Raw genomic sequence first — 17,390 nt, 5'->3', positions numbered from 1 at the left:
AGTTCGACGCCCTACAGTGCAACCGCACGTGGCAGCTTGTTCCGTGACCCCTCCGTGCCAACATCATCTCTGGCAAGTGGGTGTTTCGCCACAAGACTCGCCCGGACGGTTCTCTTGAGCGCTACAAGGCTCGATGGGTGGTTCGCGGTTTTCGGCAGCGCGCGGGCGTGGACTTCACCGACACCTTCGCCCCGGTTGTGAAACCGGGCACGATCCGCGCCGTCCTTCAGCTGGCCGTCTCGCACGCCTGGCCTGTGCATCAGTTGGACGTTTCCAACGCCTTCTTGCACGGTCATCTCGCCGAGCAGGTGTTCTGTGAGCAGCCTACTGGTTTCGTCGACGCCGAGCACCCCGACTTCGTGTGCTTGCTCTCCCGCTCTCTTTACGGGTTGAAGCAGGCGCCTCGGGCTTGGTACCAGCGTATCACAGCCTTCCTGCAGTCTCTGGGCTTTCAGTCCACTCGCTCCGATGCCTCACTCTTTGTGTATCATCAGGGAGTTGTCACTGCATATCTGCTGCTCTACATCGACGACATCATCCTCACGGCGTCCGCCCTCGATCTCCTTCATCGGCTGACTGCTCGTCTTCGTGATGAGTTCGCCCTCAAGGACTTGGGGCCCCTGCACTACTTTCTCGGCATCGAGGTGATCCGCCGGGCTGACGGTTTCTTTCTGCATCAGCAAAAGTACGCCCACGAGCTCCTTGAGCGTGCCGGTATGCTTAACTGCAAGCCGGCGCCCACCCCCGTCGACACGAAGGCAAAGGTTTCTGCTCTGGAGGGGTCTCTCGCGTCCGATGGCGCGTTTTATCGCTCTATCGTCGGTGCTTTACAGTACTTGACGCTGACTCGCCCCAACCTGCAGTACGTTGTTCAGCAGGTGTGTTTCCATATGCACGCCCCGCGTGACTCTCACTGGACTCTGGTGAAGCGTATTCTCCGTTACATACGCGGCACCATGTCCTTGGGACTCACCCTGACGGCCTCCGCCTCCACCGACCTCGTGGCCTACTCGGATGCCGACTGGGCTGGCTGCACCGACACGCGACGCTCTACGTCAGGCTACTGCGTCTACCTTGGGCCCTCGTTGATCTCCTGGTCATCGAAGCGGCAGCCCACGGTCTCCCGCTCCAGCGCCGAGGCAGAGTATTGCGCCGTGGCTAATGCCGTGGCCGAATGCTCTTGGATATGTCAGTTGCTCCAGGAGTTGCTTTGTGATGTTCACAAGGCCACTCTTGTCTACTGCGATAACGTCATCGCGGTCTACCTCTCCGCCAACCCGGTGCACCATCGACGGACGAAGCATATTGAGCTCGATATTCACTTCGTGTGCGAGCAGGTTGCCCTTGGACGTGTTCGGGTTCTCCACGTGCCGACGACGCAACAGTTTGCTGATGTGATGACTAAGGGATTGCCTACTCCCGTCTTTGAGGAGTTTCGGTCCAGTCTCCGTGTCTCCGGCAACGCTTCGACTGCGGGGGGTGTTGAGTATGTATTTTGTACTGCACGTGTATTGGAGTTGTGGCCCACCTCCTAGTCTTGTATAGTTGAGATAGAGGCCTTCCCTTATATTATATATGCGTGCACCAGCACCCCAAATCAATACATCGTATTGCAAATTATTTGTCTACAGAAACTGTTACTAAGAAACAAATATCCATAGCACCATAGAGAACACCGAAGATCACACAGAGACCTGGCTAAATCACAAACCCAAAGCAGCATATACGAGGCTACTTACATGCGGCCGCGCAACAAAAGTACATGCTTGACATATCTACATAGCTACCGATCGAGGAGTTAATGCGTCGATCTGCACACTGCCTGTTTTTCATTCAATCTCGCGGCATCTTGGACAACCCGTATCTGTTCCGGTTCTCGGTCAGTCGTCTGTTGCGATGGGATTGCAGGCCAGCGCCTTGGCGATCCATGGCATGTGTGCTCCATCATGGCATAAGTTCTGCAGACGATGCGAACAAACATGGCTTTAGTTCGGGCAACTATGCAGACTATTTAGCATGGCCAAACACACGAGAAGAGCAATTTTGTTTTTCTCCACTAAGGTTTTACGAAACGCTGCTTAGCATGGCAATTCATCGTCTAGTTACCAGAAAGTCGAAAGAAAGAATCTTATGCTCTGGCTAATGCAAAATGCACAGAAAGAAAATTAAACTAGCTCCCCTTTTGTGCACGCAATAATAGTGTCACATACGGAGCATAATTGTATTATTCCAATGTATCCCTACTTAAGGAACTTCCACCATAAACCCTAGGTGGATAAATCATTAACTTCACACGATTTAGAGATCACTGGTTTTAACTTCCACTATAACGATATCATTACCACTGACAGAAAAGAACAACTAGGATGTTGAACATAGATCACCTCCAGCCAGAAGAAGAATTTTCGCAGGAGGTTCAGTCGTCTCTCATTAGTGTCAGCAGTGTCGATTTGCTTGGCCAGATCTGCATCAGTTTTGGTAGCAAAGCATGACATTAATGCAATTGATAAATCCATCTAATGCCAAGTAATTCATAATACTAATTTATGTTGCAGCACGAAAGTACAGCCTTAGAAACTGCTACAGGTGCCATGAGAATCTTGATCACAAAGTTGATAGAAATGGTACAGTTACTTTGCGTCAAAGCAAGGCAGAGCAATAGTGAAAACTGGGCATCATGCATCTAAAATTTCAAATGTCTGTTTACAGAAGAAAGCTCACTGGGCACAGCTACAGCTAGCTAATCCAAGCCACTTAAATATCAAGATTTGTTGTTCTATGATCCATATTATAAATAACTTTATTTACATACAAACCGGAGATGAACAGATTAAATTACTGACTTCTAATAGAATACAGTGATCCGTTTGGAAGAAAACATTTCAACATGGCTATTAAATCACTGGTTTGGTCAAGCTATATGCTGGGAGCATAACTCAGTTATGATTTGCACCGGACCATAAAATGCACAGTTTGAGAAATGCTTATCAACACCTCGCTGAAATTAAGGTTCAAAATGAAGCTTTTAGACTACAACCACAATAAAGGCGCAAGAACGGAATAACCCCATCGGGCTTAAAAGGTTGCCCATAGACAATATAGTAACCACCTGGGTAGTGATCAAGATACGACAGTCCAACGAATCCTGTGGCATAGCGCTTGGATCCACTTCGCAATTGTCTTTGTCTGCTCACAGGCTTCTGGTCAGTGGCTTTTCTCATAAGCTCTTTGTATTCATTTTGGTCATATGGCTGACTTAAAACAGAATCAAGTTTTTCATCAAATGTAGAAGGAGCACCACAACTAAGAGCAATAGGTGCTTCTTCACATTCTTCAGATGCCTGCCACAAAAAAAATTTAAAAAATTACAGGATAAAAACAGAATCATTAAAGAGATAACCCACAAAACTAAACAGAAGTAAAACTCACGTTAAAATCAGAAGATTCAGTACAAGGTACAAGTCCATGCTCATCTGTGCAGATTAAATCCTGACCATGCAAATTTTCTGGAGCAGGCCCGTCAATTCCACGTTCAGACATAACCAAAGTTCTCAATTCATCATATCCAGGGGGTGTCTTCTCCTCTTGCTCGTATACCACAGTAACACCTGGTTCCAGCTCAAGAACCATGAAACCATCCTTGATCTTCATGAGGCTCAGAAATTCTGCATAAGATTCATCGACCTCTGAGGTGTTGTTCTTCACAGACAATGTCCTTGGTAGAAAGGAATGGCCCGCATTTCCATTGACAGCCCTGCCTGATGTTTGATCTAGTCGCTTGACATTTGGACCACCCCGACTTGTGTGTGGCAATTTTTTGGGGACATTTGTGCCTCCATATGACATAGCATCCTCTTCATACCTGATGGAAGCAGGCAAGCCATGGTCCCCATTTGGCATATGAAACACATACGCACTTCCATCTTCAATAAGATTTTCCAAGAAAATCTTGTAAGACGGATCAATATCTGAAGCATCTTCGTGAGTCAAACTGGCGAACACCTTGTTCTTGTCGTGTGATGGTCCATTCGCCATTTTCTGTTTCTTCATCTGGCTGATTATCTGAAAATTGAAGAAGGCTTATATATATATATATATATGCATCAACAGCCATCCTATCAGTAACTACCATAAAATTCAGAGAGCAATGAACAGGTGATTCATGCACACAACCTACACCGAAACATCATTGCAACCGCACCCTGCATTCTAACAAAAAGAGAAAACAATGGCAGCACTGAACAAATTTAGTGAACCCCAACCCATCACTGGGAATCCTCGTGAACTACACCGCACAACGACTCATGGATACTGCTCCTGTTCCTATCATGACAAGATAGAAAATGGGCTCAGAATTCTGACCCATTTAGAATGGGCAAACACTTGGTATCGAGCATACAACACTGAAACAAAATTCTGTTTCAGTGTAGGATCTCTGCAGTGCACCAGAATCATATCTCCGCACTAAACAAAACTGCATGCGACTAAAATCGCCCTAGAATGAAAGATCCGAGTGGAAACCCGCGGAGATTGCTGGGCACATACCACACAGCAACAAACGGAATGCGGACCCCCTGGGCAACAAAACCCCATTCTGCAGATCGCAGAATAGCTGCAGACAATGCATACAAGAAGGAAGTGCATGCAGCACGGAGGGAAGAAGAAACCAGTAAAAGCGCAGGGGATCCGATCAGCGGCCGAATCCCAGTCGAACACTGTAGGTTTAGGTGCGGAGGATTTGGGGAACGAAGCTTACGCTTACCTGCGGGAAGAAGAGGAGACCGGTGGTTTGGTCCCCTTTCCGCTTCCTTCCGATAATGGCCGGCGGCAAGGGGGGGATTTACTGCCGCCGAGCGAGTTTCCCCGCCGTTGTAGATTTAGGGCTCATCTCCAGCAGCGTTCGCCGTGGCAGGAGCAGCGAAAGCGGACAGCGAGCAGGGACAGGTCCGGGAAGAAGATGCTCCGCTCGGAGTCGGAGTGCCGTCGTTTCGGTTCGAATAGGCCGAGAGAAGGCCCACGTAGGCGCTAATGGGCGGGCCAGCCCGCCCGCGAGCTCGCGGAAACGGTAAACGTCGACGGCGACGGACGGACGCCGAGAGGAGAGGCGAGCAGGGAAAAGGAAAGTAAATCTACGGCCGTACGCGTCGTCAGTCCAGCCGTTGTGGAGAGGAGAGGAGGCTTTCCCCCGGCCCCGTCGTCCTCCTCACCCACCTGACAGGCACCGGCACCACCAGCACCGCCCCGCCCCGCCCCGCCAAGCATCCCTCCCCTCCTCCCCTCCCCTCCCCTCCCACGGGCCCCAACCAACTCGCCCCGCCGTCCCCGACCCGCGGCCCTATAACCCCTCCAGACCCCCTCGATCCGATGCGCTAGCCGGCTGATCCGGGGCCCTAATCGCGCAATTCCCGCCGCCATGGACGCCCCCGCGCCTACCCCTGCCCCAGCCCCTCCCGCCGCCGCAGTGCCGGCCGAGGCCGCGGCGAGGCCGCCTGCTCCCGCTCCAGCTCCTGCTCCTGCGCCGCCGCCGCAGCCTGCCGCGGCGGCCCCGCCGGCGGGGAGGCAGCTGTTCTCCGTGGAGCTCCGGCCCGGGGAGACCACCATTGTGTCGTGGAAGAAGCTGCTCAAGGAGGCCGGCCCGGGAGCCGCCCCGCCGCCCTCCCTGCCCGCCGCGGCGGTGCAGCCGGTCGTCGCCCCCCTCGCGGGGCCCTCTGGTGCCGCGGTAGGTCTTCGTGCCCCACCTTCTACGTGTTCTTCTCCTCGCTGTATGCATACACCTAATCTATGTGGGCGCCGATCAAGCCTGCAAACCGAGGGATTTCGAGTGGGAGGGATGGAGAAATTGGGATTTTATTAGTGCATAATACTGTATGTTGGAGGCTAGCTAGATACAACTGTTACTGCATTTCTGGGCTGATCAATCCTGCTGTATCCAGGTGAGGAGTAATGTTAGTCTATGTAGAGCGAGCCTACAAGTAGTTTGCAGCAGAGAAATTTAGTACACACAGCAAAAGTTAGGAGATGTAAAATAAAGATAAGGCATACATGAGGTGTTGTCGTGGACGGTGGAACCCTTTGCAAGGAGGCAGGATTATGCCTGCTTCGCTTCTCCTCCAGGGCATCGAAACATATACACGCTTCCACCAAAAGTGCAGCAAAAACCTGAAGAAAAACCAACAAAACTCTTCAGGGTAACTGATGAGGTGGCTACTGTAAAATGAAATTGCTTACTTTTGATATGCACTGTACAAGACACAAGCCGTTTTCTAATTAAAATTTGCTGTTGGTAGTTCACAGTATATGGAAAATGTTAATGTGTTATCTATCATCCTTGATGTTCACATTGGCAGCTGCTGCACTTACCCGTTCTTTGGATTGATCAGCCTATGTTGTGTTTGTTTTCACATGTGATAGATAGATTAATTAGTTTTTTGTTGTTGCAAAACAGTTGGATCATTGTTGTATTTGATATTGAGGCCATCTCATCTTTTTTGAGTCAGGTACATCCAACAGAAAACGACCCAAATGATCCATCACAGTCAAATCGGTTCAATGCAGTTATTGAGAAAATCGAGCGCCTTTACATGGTAAGGCACATGTTGTTATCTCAAGAGAGGACATGCATTTTTTACTTAATATACACCATGTGCATAACGCCTTTGTATGGGGTCCTCGTACTGCACTTTGACAGGGCAAACATAGTAGTGACGAAGAAGATCTGGGTGATGTGCCTGATGATGATCAGTATGACACTGAAGATTCTTTCATTGATGACGCTGAATTGGTTAGTTTTTTCATTGCTTCAGAATGCTTTCTTACCCGGATGCTAGCAATTTACCTGGATGATGCTGAATTGGTTATTAAACATAAAGACTATATAGAACCTTAGGGTAAGCCCGGGCGTTCGGTCTTTACAGTTTGTTCGGTCCGGTCTCTTCGGTCTTCCCAAACTGATGACCGAAATTACTTCGGTTTTCCTCTATTCGGTCTTCGGTCTATACCATCTAGAATTTGGTCCTGACCAAAATAGACCGAGTTTGTAAATTGGTCCATTGATTAAACTCTGCAGCATACACATAGAAATAGGACGGGAGGACATGCGTGCTTACATTGCGAGATGGACGGTGGAGGCGGGATGCGGCGAGGAGCAGCAGATGTTGGAGGACGGGAGGTGGAGCAACGGACATTGGAGAAGAGCCGGTGACCAGGCGTGGAGGTGGAGTACCAGATGTTGGAGGATGAGAGCAGCGACGGGGGTGGAGGTGGAGCATGGACAGAGGTAGGAATAGGAGGACCGAGGATGGGAGGCGGTGGGTAGCGGCGGCTTGACGCGTGGGGGTCAATGATGCTGGCTAGCGTCTAGGTTTGGGAGTTAGGAGAGAAGAGGAGAGGAGATAAGGTCGGCCGGTTGTGGACTCACGAGCCAGGACGCAAGGCGAGTGGGTTACTAGGCCTCGAGGCCGGAGTGAATGGGCTTGATAGGTAATGGGCTGGCGGCTGGCGTGGTGGAGCTAGTAGTTTGGTCACTTCGGGTTATTTGGTCAGCACAACAACACGACCGATTCAACCAAAGCTACTTCGGTCTTCTTACTCTGACGACCGAATTTAATTCAGTCTTTTGTTGTTCGGTTTTTATGGTTTTGGCCTCGGTATTTACGGTTTCGGTCTCGGTCTTTACGGGTTCGGTCTTCGGTTTTTGTGCCCGGGCTGACCTTAGGGATAAGCACTTCACCTGACCTTTTTAACCAATATTGAGATGCGCTGTTTTCTACTCCCTCCGTAAACTAATATAAGAGCGTGATCTAAACGCTCTTATATTAGTTAGATCACTAAAGTAGTGATCTAAACGCTCTTATATTAGTTTACAGAGGGAGTGTTATTTATTTCTTATTGCAAGAACAGTGTACATAGTACAATAGTATACTGCCTGGAAGGATTTTACTAAAAACTTATTCAGTGGTCCATGATAATAGCTCAAAGTTTTGTTAGAATACACTGATGTTAGTTTCTGTGCGGACGAAATGATACATTACATGTTTCAGCAAGTTCAGTTTTTTGCTGTATCGTCAGAATTTTTGAGGATGTCGTGCTAATAGCAACAGTTGTGATTGCTTATTACTTGCATTTATAGGATGAGTACTTTGAAGTTGACAATTTGGAAACCAAGCACACTGGATTTTTTGTGAACAAAGGGAAATTGGAACAAAGGTAATTTTTCTGATACTTATTTGATTTGCAACTATTGACCTGCACAATTTATGCTCCAATCAGCCCACAAAATATTTATATAAGCCATTGTGCTGGGTCTTACTTGTGCTAATTCTTCATAACTGTATTATGGTGGGTGATATAATAACTACTAAGCAGCAACTCGAGCTTACTGCGTACATGCTTTATACATGTGCCGTTATAGGACATAAATAATGACATTACTTCAGCTTTGTTTTGCAGTGAGTATGGCTCAGTACAAAATGTTGTACCAGATGGTGCAGTACAAAATGTTGGACCAAAGAAACGGAGAAGAAGAGATTCTTCAAATTCTTACATCGAAAATAGCAAGGAGCTTGCACCAGGCAGCATGCCTGTAAAAGTCCCTAAAAGAAACGCTCTTGAAATAGGAAAAAACATAGCAAGTAGTGACTTAAGTTCTTACAGCGAATATCACTCTGAAGGCAACAAACCGTTGACGAATAAAAGTAATTCCCCTGTAAGAATGCAGAAAGTGAATGCCAGTGACAATGCAACTGGTGCTGAGTATGCATCACATCCGAAGATATCAAGTAAGGGTGTTTCATTACCTTCTTCAGAAATAAAGGACTTGAACAAGCATAAAACTGCAGTGCCCCAGGCTGTTGATTTTGCTCGAAAGTCTACAACTAATGCAATAAACCCTTATCCAGCATACTTGGAGAAGGATGCTGCAGTGCAACTTGATCTCCAATTGAAAAAATCCTCTAATGTGGCGAAGCCAGATTTGCCAAAGAAAATGCGCCGCAAAGAAAACTATGGTGTCAATCAGTTTCCTGGGTTGACTACAGCAGACAACGTATATTCGACACAAACAACGGTAATAATCAGAGGAACTGGTACTGTGAGTATGGTGTGATTCAGTTATCTGTATGCACTAGTTTTTTTTAATTGATATTATGTGCTACCTTTTCAGCACTTGGCTGCGAACAGGCGCATAGAAGGTTCAGGTATTAAGGCCAAGGGTACCAGACTTGAGCGAGCTATTCGTGACCTTGAAAATATTGTCGGTGAATGTGCGTACCTTGTATACAAATTCTTATATTTAATTGCATACTTACTTTGATGCACTTCTGGAAGTAACTTTAGTGTTTGCTACTTAATATTCCTCCTCACAGATAAACCACATACTCTTGATGTTCCGTACATTGATCCAAATTGTCAAGGAGCGGTCAAAAGAAGATTGCCTCAAGAAATAAAACAAAAACTTGCTAAGGTCGCAAGGTTATCGGTATGTTCTGCTACACCATATTTTACATCAGAGTTAAATGCTTCTGGTTAGTCCCTCCTGTGCTGCTACTTCGGCTTTAGATAAAATTCTGGACTTCAGGTGGGGTGTCCCCCCCGCTGCTGTGAGTTTGAAAAAAAACTCACAGCTGACAGTCTGACACTGTTCCTAACCGGCATAGAGCATTGGTTAGACTTTAGTACTATTTTATTGATGTTTAAATATTTTTTTGAAAATTTATGGGACCTTGTCTAGGTTCTGCAGTACAAAATAACTGCTGAATCCAGTAACCCATCGAGGCATACATAGGTGGTTTTCTTGTTCTGCTAAAACTATAGTTTTCTTCTCTTATATCTGTGCTGCTAAACTTCATAAAATCAGTAGCCTATACTTGCTACAGCGATAAAGTGAGGTACCTCACAGCCACAACGCCACCTATGGCGAGTGCTGAGGTGACACTGTACACACATAAAGAATGTAGCAAGAGCAGTGCTGCCATGCATCTGCATCAACTATATATAGAAAGATGGCAGTACACAATGCATCATGAAGCATCAAACTCGAGATTCACACATGTAACAGTAATCTGGCAAGAGCATTCAGCTTCAGCCACGAACCATCAAGCAAGAGATTCACGCATGTAAGAGTAATCTGGCAAGAAACACACACCACTCAGCCAGGTAGATGAGAGGGAGGAGGGAGAGTGAAGCTAACCTGCTGCAATGGCCGGCTGACAAATTAGGAAGAGGAAGGGCTGGAGGTGGAGGGTGGCCTGACGGTAGTCGCAGCTGTTGCTGCAACCAGATCCAGAACTGATGGGAACAGAGATGGTGGCGGCAGGCTGGGATGCCTCGAGAGAGTTGCAAGCACCGACACAAGAACAGATGGGGAGCAGGATCCCTCATGTTCAGGACCTCTGTCTTCAATGATTATATCTTTAGTTATCCGAAATGCAAACTGTAATCCGCAACGCAGTTCCTTGGTAGTTTTGACATAAATCTGCAGTTTTGAATTTACTCTTTGAGATTACAGAGATGTAGGCAGATACACCTTAAATTCCTGTGCTGCTGCTTTTCGTCATGTGAATGTAGAAGCTTGAAAAGTACAGCCTGTGCTTGTTTTTGTGTGTTCCAGTAAAAGCACTCGGTTATAGTGGCAGTTTTACTTATTGTGCAGCTCACAACAGTAAATTCTTGATAAATGCAGGCAAATCAGGGTAAAATCTCAGAAGATGAATTGATCAATCGTCTCATGGGCATAGTTGGGCACCTTGTGCAGCGTAGGACACTGAAGGTGAGTAGAGGCAGCGATTAAAGTATGTGCATTGTTGTATTGATTTTTTGAATTTCAGATTCTTTTAGTATGTGTTCAAGCATGGCATCATGATCCTTTTTTAGGTGGTTGCTTTTGTGAGTTTCAGATTCCAAAAAATTGTTAATTTTGTAATATTCATGCACTGTCCACCGTCTTGATCTTGAATCTGGAGGAATTCTGAGGAATTTGTGATGAGTAGGTCTTCTGTTTGTTATAGTTATAGTTATAGTTCACTTGCTGTTTTGAATTGAGTTCTAGCATGATTACTATTAGGTGAAAGCCATTTTTTAGTTCCAGTTCTGTATTCAACTACTGTTAGGGTCTTAGGCATGCTGCAGACATGAATATGGATTTTTGGTACTTGTGGATGAATTTAAGAACATTTTGGATGGCTACTGGCATGCTGATATTTTTTTTACAAGAACGCAGTTTTTTGGCGTCGTTATGTGTTTATGCATTTTCATATGATAGTTTACATTTTCCAACTCAAGTCATGTGGATGAACTAAGCAGCAAGTCCAGCTTACTGGATTTGATATTTTGATTTTTACAATAATCATGCTACTGAGAATGGACTAAAATTGCTTTCATGTAACTGAACAAGCAGACTCCATGATAAAGGCACTATATTGTTATCCATATGTCTTCTTTTGATTGGCTAGGAAACAGTGGAGAGGCTAATAAATTGTGCGTAGTGAAGATAGTTTATTTAAGGAAGGATGCGCAGGAAAGCAAATCTAATTAATCGTCTCTAGCCAGATAAATACTTATGGTTCCCTTTCCCTCAATGCACTAAGGGTGTGAGTTCCTTGCTTGGAGATTCTTTATCATTCAACGTTACTTGCAACCTGACCTTCCCTTTTCACTGCTTCTAATATCTTGCATATCATGAGTAGTAAAACTCAGTGTATCCAGGATCTCTTGGTTATTTAACAATTACTAGAGTTCTAATGAAGGACTCAAAAAATGAAACGAGAAATATGCTCGTAGATTGAACATCCAAGTTGGTTGATGCAAGGAATTGCAGTCCTCATTGACCACCTGGACCTTTGAGTGCAACATACCTCACCGAACTCTCACCCAGTGGCGGAGCCAGAACTTTTCTGGAGCCTGGGCAAGCTTGAGCCTAGGTGTCTAATGTCGAAATCAAAATCTGATGTTCTGATAGATAGAACATATAAAATAGCCCCAAACTTCCGAAACACAAATCCACATAAGGAAAAAAGAAATGAAAAACAAAGTCATACAAATATGTAACATATCGATATTCAGTTTTAAAGTGGACTAATATGTAACATATCGATATTCAGTTTCACAGACCAACATAAATTTGAGACTTGACAATAAAGTCATAGAACAAGGCCATGCATGGAACCAAAAAGTCACCTCGTTCCAAGCAAAAGTATAGCCATCCAAATGTCCTAAAAAATACTACAAGATAAAAAAACAGATTCGGAGTTCACATAAATTGATCGTTGCAATTTGTGGATATGTTCAAAATATAGAGAGTTTGTGGGAATAAATGGAACATATATAGAATAGTGTGTTAAAGAAAATCACGAGGCGGATGTAATTTGTGATACTCCGTTGCGATAAATGTTCAAATAATATTCTTATTAGTATGATCTAACTTGAATAAATTTCAACCGTCCGACCTTAAAATCTAAGCCCTAAGTCTATCCATCCCTAGATGTGGATAGGCACATCACTTAGCAATCTTACCTAATCTGATTATGAGGAAGGAACGAGTAGCCAAGGTTGGAAGCCGTTCCTGCCTTCCCTGGGATAGATCCGCTCATCACGCCACCGGCCGCGCGCCGACAAGGCCAGCCTCCGGCTGCCGCTGCTAGGTTGTTTCCGCGCGATAGGCAGCTGAACAGTGAAGTGGGAGGCGAGCGATCAGCGAACAGGAAAGGCGATTAACCCACAGCCGAACGTGCGTGCATTTCTCGCTTGCTAGGCCTAGCTCTTACAAAGCCCATTACCAAATGAAGCTGGCCCAACATAATTCTGCCCGGGAAATCACGGTGCGTACGTCAATTTTTCCAGCTGTTGCAGACTTGCAGGACATAATATAACGTACGCGTAGGCATCGAGCCCGGGCAAGTGCCCAGGGTGGCCGGGCGCTGGCTCCACCCCTGCTCTCACCTTGGGAAGTTGTCATGCATAAAAGATAGGGGACTCTAATAGTACTCCCTCCGTTCCTAAATATTTGTCTTTCTAGAGATTTCAACAAGTGACTACATACGGAGCAAAATGAGTGAATCTACACTCTAAAATATGTCTATATACATCCGTATGTGGTATCCATTTGAAATCTCTAAAAAGACAAATATTTAGGAACGGAGGGAGTAGATCATGATCACGGACTCAGAGTGCTCCAGCTGGTTTTTTCAGCCAGCACCTTGTGTTTGGATTTTGGAAAGAGACCGCTTTTCCAAGATTATTGCCCTACCAAATATTTGGCTAGCCAAAATTTTGGTCAGGCTTTTGCTAGTCCGGGGTTGCCCAGCATTGGCATGAAAAACGAACTAGAGTGGGCAAAGAGGCATTCGCATGCCACATCATTGGTAACCATCCAAACAAACACCAAAACTTTGGTCACCATAAAAAAATTGGTAGGGTGAGCTTTGGTCCATTCAAACAGGTGCAAAACTGCCCACTAATGATGCAAAAAAAAGGTCTTCCACTTCAATTTCTCCACCTCTCATTGCTAAAGATAGAACAAGCAACATAGACAGCAGAAAATAGAGGCGGTATAACAATATTGACCATGCATGTCACGGTAAAGATATCTGAGTCTTGAGCATCTGACTATGTGTTACCGCTTAATTTTTGCAGTTATGGCCTTTATATTACTTGCATCATGTCTTGCATTGCTTTGAATTGTATGTTGTACCATAGTTTTCACTAATTGTTGGTAATTTCATTCAGAGAAACATGAAAGAAATGGTTGAATCGGGTATGTGTGCTAAACAAGAGAAGGCTGACAAGTTCCAACAAGTGAAAACTGAGATCTATGAAATGGTCAAAGCACGTCTAGACACCAAGCCCAAGGTAAAACTGCAGTGCTGAGTACAATACACAGGAATCACTTCATTTGGGTTCTTGCATTTTATTTTAGCTTTTGATTTCATCAATGCATCAGAAGTTTAATTTAGGGAATTTTGCCTCCATTTGCTTTCAGGTTACTGAACAAAGGGATGATTCAGCACATGATTTTCAGGGGGGTGTCAATATTGATGATAAAACAGCCTTAAAAGGCAAATTTGTTCTGGATGCTCCACTGGAGGACAGGATCTGTGATCTATATGATCTTTATGTTGAGGTATAGACATGTAGACGTATCTCCTTCAAAGCTAGTGGCCAGTTTCCTCTCTACAGAAATGCTGAAAGCTTTGGAAGGGATACTTTTCTGTTTAGTTTTAGGTTTTATCTATTGTACATGTGTGTATTTTGTGAAGAGATAAAATCTTTGCCCACCCTGTCAGGAGCTTAGTACAGTTATTTCGAAATAAGAGTGGCTTCGAAAGGCTCCTTGCCTTTAGCCTTATTTAATTTGATCTATACGTATTTAGTATCACTTTGAAGCCTTGAGTTCCATATAACTTATGATTGTGCTTAATTATTGAATATCACATGCTTTTCAGGGTATGGATGAAGACAAGGGCCCTCAGAGTCGTAAGTTATATGTAGAGGTATGGCTTGCCAATTTACATGTTTCTTTTTCTGTTCCTCCTATCTGTTTTGCAGTTATTTTGGATTCCAACTTTTAAGTAGTCTAATAGCGATCCCTTCGGAGCATCTGCTGAAAAAACCTACTACATTGTATAATATGCAAACATGTTTTCAATAGAGTAATGGTCCTTAAAGACTTCTTTTTCAGTTCTGGCATGGTACTTACAATCTCACAGGAAGATCTTGTCCGTGAACTTAAATGTGGTTCCTTAGTAATACACCCTTTTGGTTATTATAATTCGATTTGTCTGTTAATGGTTGGGTTTGTCTGTTGTGTCAAAAGCAGTATTATTGACTACAATGGTGTCTCTAGCTAACCAATATATGCCTTTTGGCTTGCTCCATTATTTTGCATGTAGTCGAGATTTTTTTTTAGCGAGGTAATCCAAAGTCAAACAAATGCCTTTGTGTACCAGCTAAAGATTAGTGTGTCTCTAAGCTAGCCAATACATAATGCCTTTCGGCTCACTCCGTTATTTTGTACTCCCTCCGTCCCAAAATTCTTGTCTTAGATTTGTCTAAATACGGATGTATCTAGTTACGTTTTAGTATTTAGACAAATCTAAGACAAGAATTTTGGGATGGAGGGAGTATGTATGTAGTCGAGGAAACTTCTAGCGAGGTAATACGGATGTATCTAGTTACGTTTTAGTATTTAGACAAATCTAAGACAAGAATTTTGGGATGGAGGGAGTATGTATGTAGTCGAGGAAACTTCTAGCGAGGTAATCAAAGTCAAAGAAATGCCTTTGTGCACGAGCTAAAGATTATCCCGAGAGATTTATACTCTGTTAATTGTGTTTCATGGATCATGAGTTTTGCACCGACTTTAAATTTAGTTTTTTCATAAGCTTCTGACAAACATATTAATTTGAGATACACCAGCTCGTGTGCTTTTATACTAGTTCATGATGTGCTTGCATTCTCTTTCTGCACCAGCTTGCTGACTTATGGCCACAAGGTTACATGGATAAAGTTGAAATTCGAAACGCCATTTCAAGATCAAAGGAGCGAAGGAATTTATTGTACCGGCAGCGCAAGGTGAATGTCTTTTCAGCCTAACATGCCTAGTTAAAAATCCCCTTGGAAAGGAAAAAAAAAAGCAAGTACACAACTCGGTGGCATCCATTTCTGCATACCCTTCCCAATATGAAACGTATGCACAATACCTGGTCGGAACAAAATGTCACTCACTGACTAACTAGACGTTCCATGTTAAATAAAAATCAGGTTCGCAACGAGGAGAGAATGAAGAGGAGAAGGATAGCTGCTGCTGCCAAGTCACGAGATGGCAACCCAATGGTGGCTCACTATGCTACAGCACAGCAAGTTATGCAACCGCCCGTGAAAGACGCTAGTCCATCGATGACAAGCACGCACACCTTGTATCCTGTCGTTAACTATGGACACAGCCAGGTCTGCAGAAACGCCGACAGAGTTGGTGAAGTGACCGTGGGTGCAGTATCTGACGGCAACCGTAGTTCGGACGCCGCCGTGGATCTGCAACTGCAAGCTAACCCACTGAAGGCCCCCCCGCGGTATGTCAGTGAGAAGCAGAAGCCTGCAAAGCGTGCGGATGATGCAAAGGTCGGCAGTAGCAGTAGCCTTCCTCAGACGGTGCTTGCCATTGCAGGCTATGACCCCCAGCGGCCCGGCTACAGCTAACAAAATCATTTTGGTGGTGCTCCATTGGGGAACAGAAGAATAAATCATGGCCAAAGGTTGGCTTGTAACAAAGATAGGTAGGTAGATGTTCGATGTGCTCGCTGCCAATTGACTTCTGAGCAAATTATGTTTGAACTCTTAACGCGTCATCTTGACTGAGAAGGGTATTTTCTGGCCCATTTGTAGTTTGGAAAGATGAATAATTTACATTGTTTGGTCTGTTTCGTTTGTCATTGTTCCCCTCGATGTAATCATTCTGTTGTTGGTTCTCTCTCACCAACATCTGCATCTGAGATCCATTTTGAGTGCCGGAATTTATCATATGACCCTGTTTATCAGAAATCCATGTCTTATGTTTTGGAAAATATTATGAAAAACATACAGGTCGTAGGTAGAAACTTGTCCACGATGAGTTTGGTAGTGAAAGTAAGTCATTTTTCGCCGGTTACACATCATGGAAGTAGTTAACAATGTTGACGAACCAAAATTCTACATGTATTATTGTGTTTTGATAATAATATTTAAGAAATATGTCTTTGGGAACCCAAATCGTTTTTACAAAACCGCCACACCACCTGGATGCCGTTCATTTAAATCCGACGGACGCGACTGGTTCCAGCGAGTGGTTTCTTTTTTTTGTCGCTGCTATGTGGGCCATCGCTCCACCCCCGCTCGCTCGAACCGTCTCCCCCGTCGTGCGTGAGTTAACTCCCCCCTCCCCCACCACTCGCCTCATTTGTTTTGTAACCGCGCGCCGCTCCGCTCTCTGCTTCTCTGTCGCTCCGCTCTCTGCTTCTCTGTCGCTCCGCCCCCGCTCTCTCTCCATCGACGGCGAGCGGCGGCGCCTTCTTCGGCCGATTCTCGGCGCTAGTCTTCTGTTCCACCGGTGAGTCTCGACTCAATCGCCCTCACATCCGTCCCCAGTAGTTCGTGCTTTGTTTCTGGACGCTGTTAGTGGCGGGATGTTCGTCGGGTTGGTCGCATGTTAGAACAGACGAGGAATGCGCCCAATGCGTTCAATTGGTGGTGCAGTTGCTATTTGTTAGCCCCTGTTTCGCATGCACATCGTTTTACTGCTTAATTTGCCGTTTTCGATTTTGTGGATAGTTGCGGTCATTTTTGAACTGATCCCCTCTGCTACACGCTTCGATTCCGATTTCTAGGATTTTCTCTAGATGCAAAACCATTATGTGTCCATTCAT

General features: G+C 45.1%; 2 protein-coding genes across 3 annotated transcripts; one reads left to right on the top strand and one right to left on the bottom strand.

The window, feature by feature from the left end:
* Window positions 1–1,537: 1,537 nt before the first annotated feature.
* Window positions 1,538–5,047, bottom strand: LOC109752156 (uncharacterized). Its single transcript, XM_020311035.4, has 5 exons — window positions 4,763–5,047; window positions 3,430–4,062; window positions 3,110–3,341; window positions 2,385–2,464; window positions 1,538–1,958 (listed from the first exon to the last, which is right to left on the bottom strand). Exons 2-5 carry the CDS (start codon window positions 4,048–4,050, stop codon window positions 1,881–1,883), a joined length of 1,011 nt encoding a protein of 336 aa, XP_020166624.1. The 5' UTR covers window positions 4,051–4,062; window positions 4,763–5,047; the 3' UTR covers window positions 1,538–1,880.
* Window positions 5,048–5,096: 49 nt separating this feature from the next.
* LOC109752155 (ubinuclein-1) lies at window positions 5,097–16,530 on the top strand. 2 transcript variants are annotated; one of them, XM_020311033.4, is made up of 14 exons: window positions 5,104–5,719; window positions 6,498–6,584; window positions 6,689–6,781; window positions 8,129–8,205; window positions 8,449–8,777; window positions 8,898–9,064; window positions 9,161–9,260; window positions 9,363–9,475; window positions 10,679–10,765; window positions 13,720–13,842; window positions 13,973–14,113; window positions 14,436–14,483; window positions 15,463–15,564; window positions 15,754–16,530. In XM_020311033.4, exons 1-14 carry the CDS (start codon window positions 5,414–5,416, stop codon window positions 16,186–16,188), a joined length of 2,208 nt encoding a protein of 735 aa, XP_020166622.1. In that variant the 5' UTR covers window positions 5,104–5,413; the 3' UTR covers window positions 16,189–16,530. The 2 variants fall into 2 exon arrangements, with proteins under 2 accessions (XP_020166621.1, XP_020166622.1); XM_020311032.4 differs by having other exon boundaries at window positions 5,097–5,719; window positions 8,449–9,064.
* The last annotated feature ends 860 nt before the right edge of the window (window positions 16,531–17,390 follow it).

This window comes from Aegilops tauschii, chromosome 1, assembly GCF_002575655.3.
Source record: "Aegilops tauschii subsp. strangulata cultivar AL8/78 chromosome 1, Aet v6.0, whole genome shotgun sequence".
NCBI classification, from domain to species: Eukaryota; Viridiplantae; Streptophyta; class Magnoliopsida; order Poales; family Poaceae; genus Aegilops; species Aegilops tauschii.
Note: the sequence above shows the minus strand (reverse complement) of the source record. Positions and strands in the feature narration are given on the sequence as shown.